Genomic DNA, 2,898 nt, shown 5'->3' on the forward strand with positions numbered 1-2,898 from the left:
CCGCTCCCCCACCCCGGCTCCTCCGGCTGCCTCCTGGGGCCGGGGATTCGGGCGGCACAGCGACGGCTAGAGCAGAGAGCGAACACGGCACAGCGCTGCACGACACGGGGGGGACGCCACGGCGTCCCCCACACCACTGCGGACACGCGCACCACGACTGCAGCCCCGAAGCAGCGCCGGCAGGAGCGGGGGTCCCTGCCCAAGCACCCCTCCATCCCTGGGAGCAGTTCAAAACTGGGGGGGGGTGCTTCCAGCCTCTCCGCCAAAACCCCCTGGGGTGGCCGGGGAGCCCCAGTCCCGGTTGGCAGGGCCGGGGCTCCCCAGGAGCTGCGTCGCCGGCGTGGGGTGGGGGGGCGAGCCTTGGAGCGGGGGGCCGGGGGGATGCGGGGGATGCCGGAGGGGAAGGGGGCCCCGCAGCGGCTGCGCGGCGGAGGGCAGAGCACGGGGCTCACGTCAGCGAGGATGATGCTGGTCGGCCAGTCCAGGAGATGAAGGCTTCCTCCCTCAGGGCACAGAGCAGCATTGGCTCTGTCTCCGCGCTGGGCGAGCATCCCACCGGCTCCTTCCCGGAGCAGGCAGGGGTACAGGCAACGCCGCTATTTACACCGGCCAGGTCCCCCGCACCCATCCTGGTCCTCCACCCAGCAGCGTCCGTGGGAGAAGCCCCCGCGGCGGGCACCTGTCCCCCTCCCCGGCCCTGCCCGCATCCCACCCTTAACGCCCCACGCTGATGTTGCACGTCTTGCAGCTGGGGTCCTTTTTGGCGTTGGCGGTGGAGAGGCTCATCAGCTGGTGCCCGCTGATCTCCCCCAGCACGCCGAGGCTGAGGTCCACCGGCTCGGTGTATATGACCTCCAGGATGCTGTCCTGGGCATGGCGGTACACCAGCTCGCCTTCCTCCACGCAGCACGTCAGGAACTTGTTGGAAGAAATGTCCAGTTGGGGTAGACGCTCCCGGCAGAAGAGGTCCCCCGAGGAACCCTTGGGTGCCAGGACCAGGACGACGTAGTGGTAGGCGGTGTACATGCAGTAGAAGTCCGCGAAGTAGAGGTTGGTGTTGGGGTTGAAGAGACGCTGAGCCGGGATCTGGAAACGGTAACGACCGTAGGGCGAGTCCTGGGGGGGCTGCCCGGTGTTGAATTCGGTGTTGCAGCTGAAGAAGATGCCGTGCAGCATGCCGCTGGTGGGCGAACCGTGGCTGCCGCTGTTGTCCTTCAGCGACGGTTTCATCACGTTCCCGCAGTGCATCCTGCGTGCGGGGACCGGGACGAGGAGGAGGAGGAGGAGGAGGGACACACGCACACACACACACACACACAGGCAGGGTCAGGGGACGGGGCCCGGCGAGGACCGGGTGGCCCCGGGGAGGGGGAGCGGGGACAGGGGGTACCTGACGTGCTGGAAATACTCCTTGTGTTGGTTGCGGTAGAAGACGGAGAAACGCAGCATGCGGCCGGCGATCAGCTCGGCTTTCTCCTGCAGCTGGGCCAGGTGCTCCTTGGCGTAGTCTGGGGACGGGGACGGGGACATCAGGGCGTCTCCATCCCCCCCGGCAGCCCATCCCTGCCCGCAGCTCCCGTTCCCCACACCTCCCGTCCTCCCACTCATCAGCTGCTGCTCCAACCGGCCCCGGCTTGGGCAAGCTCACGGCATCGCCCCCGTCCTCCCGGTTCCCGGCCCCGGCAGCGTCGGTTCGGCCGCCCCCACCGAGCTCACCCCCGGTACAAAACTCCACCGTCTCGCTCCAACCGGACACCAAGTACTCGCCGTCGCTTTGCTTCACCGCCGTCTGCACCGCCACGCTGTACTCGGTGCGGGGGCTCAGGAACCAGTGTCCCCGCACCGTCATGGGCAGCGGCACCGCCTTGGCCACCAGTTTGGTGGGGACGTCCTGCGCCAAGGGGCGAGGGTCAGGCAGGGTGGCATCCCCCCCCTGCCCTGCATCCCTGCCCACCCCTGCCCGGTGCTGAGGGGATGCTGCCTGGTACCGCACGCTGCAAAATATCCACGCCGGTGCCTCTGCCGGGGTTTGCCCGGCACCGAGACACCCCCAAAGCAGCGTGCTGCCATATCTCCTGCTGCAACCCCCCCCGCCTCGGCTCCAGCCCCGGCATCTCTCCCTCCTCCCCGGCTGCCTGCATCAGCTCCAAACACCTCCCAGCAAGGTCGCTGCTGCTGGGACAGGGACAATGGGTGTCCCCCGCCCGGAGGGGTCTCGGGGACCCCCTACTCCCGATGGCACCTTGCGGTGTCAATAGGCCACCGAGCAGCACCGCAGTGCAGAGCCGTTTCTGTGGCAACAGCGGATGCTGAAGTCGGGAGACACAGGGGAAAAAAAAAATCCCACCCCCCACCACCCCCCCCTTATTATTGGGGAGGAGAAAAAAAATAATGTTAAACATTAAATAGCATCACCCTGGCAACTGCGCTGCTAAAAACGTCCTGAATTAGTGACTCGCATCCAGGGGGAGGGGGAGCGCAAGCGGTTTGTGGCTCCGCTCCCCCGCGGGGTCTCGGGGGGGTCGGTCGCACCCCGGTCCCCATCCCGGTCCTCTCCACCGGCCACGTCCCGTGAAGAGATTTGATCCCAAACCAGCGTAGGAGTGGGCTATAACCCTATTGCCTCCCCCAAAACCCCTTCTCCTCTCCCCGGGCGGGGGGGTCCCGCATCCCCCCCCAGGCTCACCCGATGCTTGAACTTGTTGGAGTTCTTGTTCTCCTTCTTGTTGAGGTCGATGAAGTAGTGGGTGACCCTCTCCAGGTCCCCCTTCTCCATGGCCCAGGAGATACGGAAAGAATCGCAAGTGATGTTGTTGATCTCGATATTTTTGGGGGTAGAAAGCAGCTCCATGGCCGGTGGGGCTGAGCTCCTGCGGGCAGAGGGGGGGTGGTGGTGGT

The 2,898-nt window shown here is 66.4% G+C and overlaps 2 protein-coding genes across 2 annotated transcripts in view; one reads left to right on the forward strand and one right to left on the reverse strand.

The window, feature by feature from the left end:
* Positions 1–714: 714 nt before the first annotated feature.
* PHYHIP (phytanoyl-CoA 2-hydroxylase interacting protein) lies at positions 715–2,851 on the reverse strand. The gene is made up of 4 exons (XM_010562794.1): positions 2,687–2,851; positions 1,717–1,891; positions 1,391–1,508; positions 715–1,249 (listed from the first exon to the last, which is right to left on the reverse strand). The coding sequence occupies exons 1-4, from the start codon at positions 2,849–2,851 to the stop codon at positions 715–717; spliced, it is 993 nt and encodes a 330-aa protein (XP_010561096.1).
* POLR3D (polymerase (RNA) III (DNA directed) polypeptide D, 44kDa) overlaps positions 2,850–2,898 on the forward strand; it is a 4,035-nt gene continuing 3,986 nt past the window's right edge. Inside the window, exon 1 of the mRNA XM_010562997.1 lies at positions 2,850–2,856. Within this exon, the coding sequence (XP_010561299.1) occupies positions 2,850–2,856 (7 nt within the window). The remainder of the gene's footprint in view (positions 2,857–2,898) is intronic.

This window comes from Haliaeetus leucocephalus, unplaced genomic scaffold (assembly GCF_000737465.1).
Source record: "Haliaeetus leucocephalus isolate CR32 unplaced genomic scaffold, Haliaeetus_leucocephalus-4.0 Scaffold162, whole genome shotgun sequence".
Classification (NCBI taxonomy): Eukaryota; Metazoa; Chordata; class Aves; order Accipitriformes; family Accipitridae; genus Haliaeetus; species Haliaeetus leucocephalus.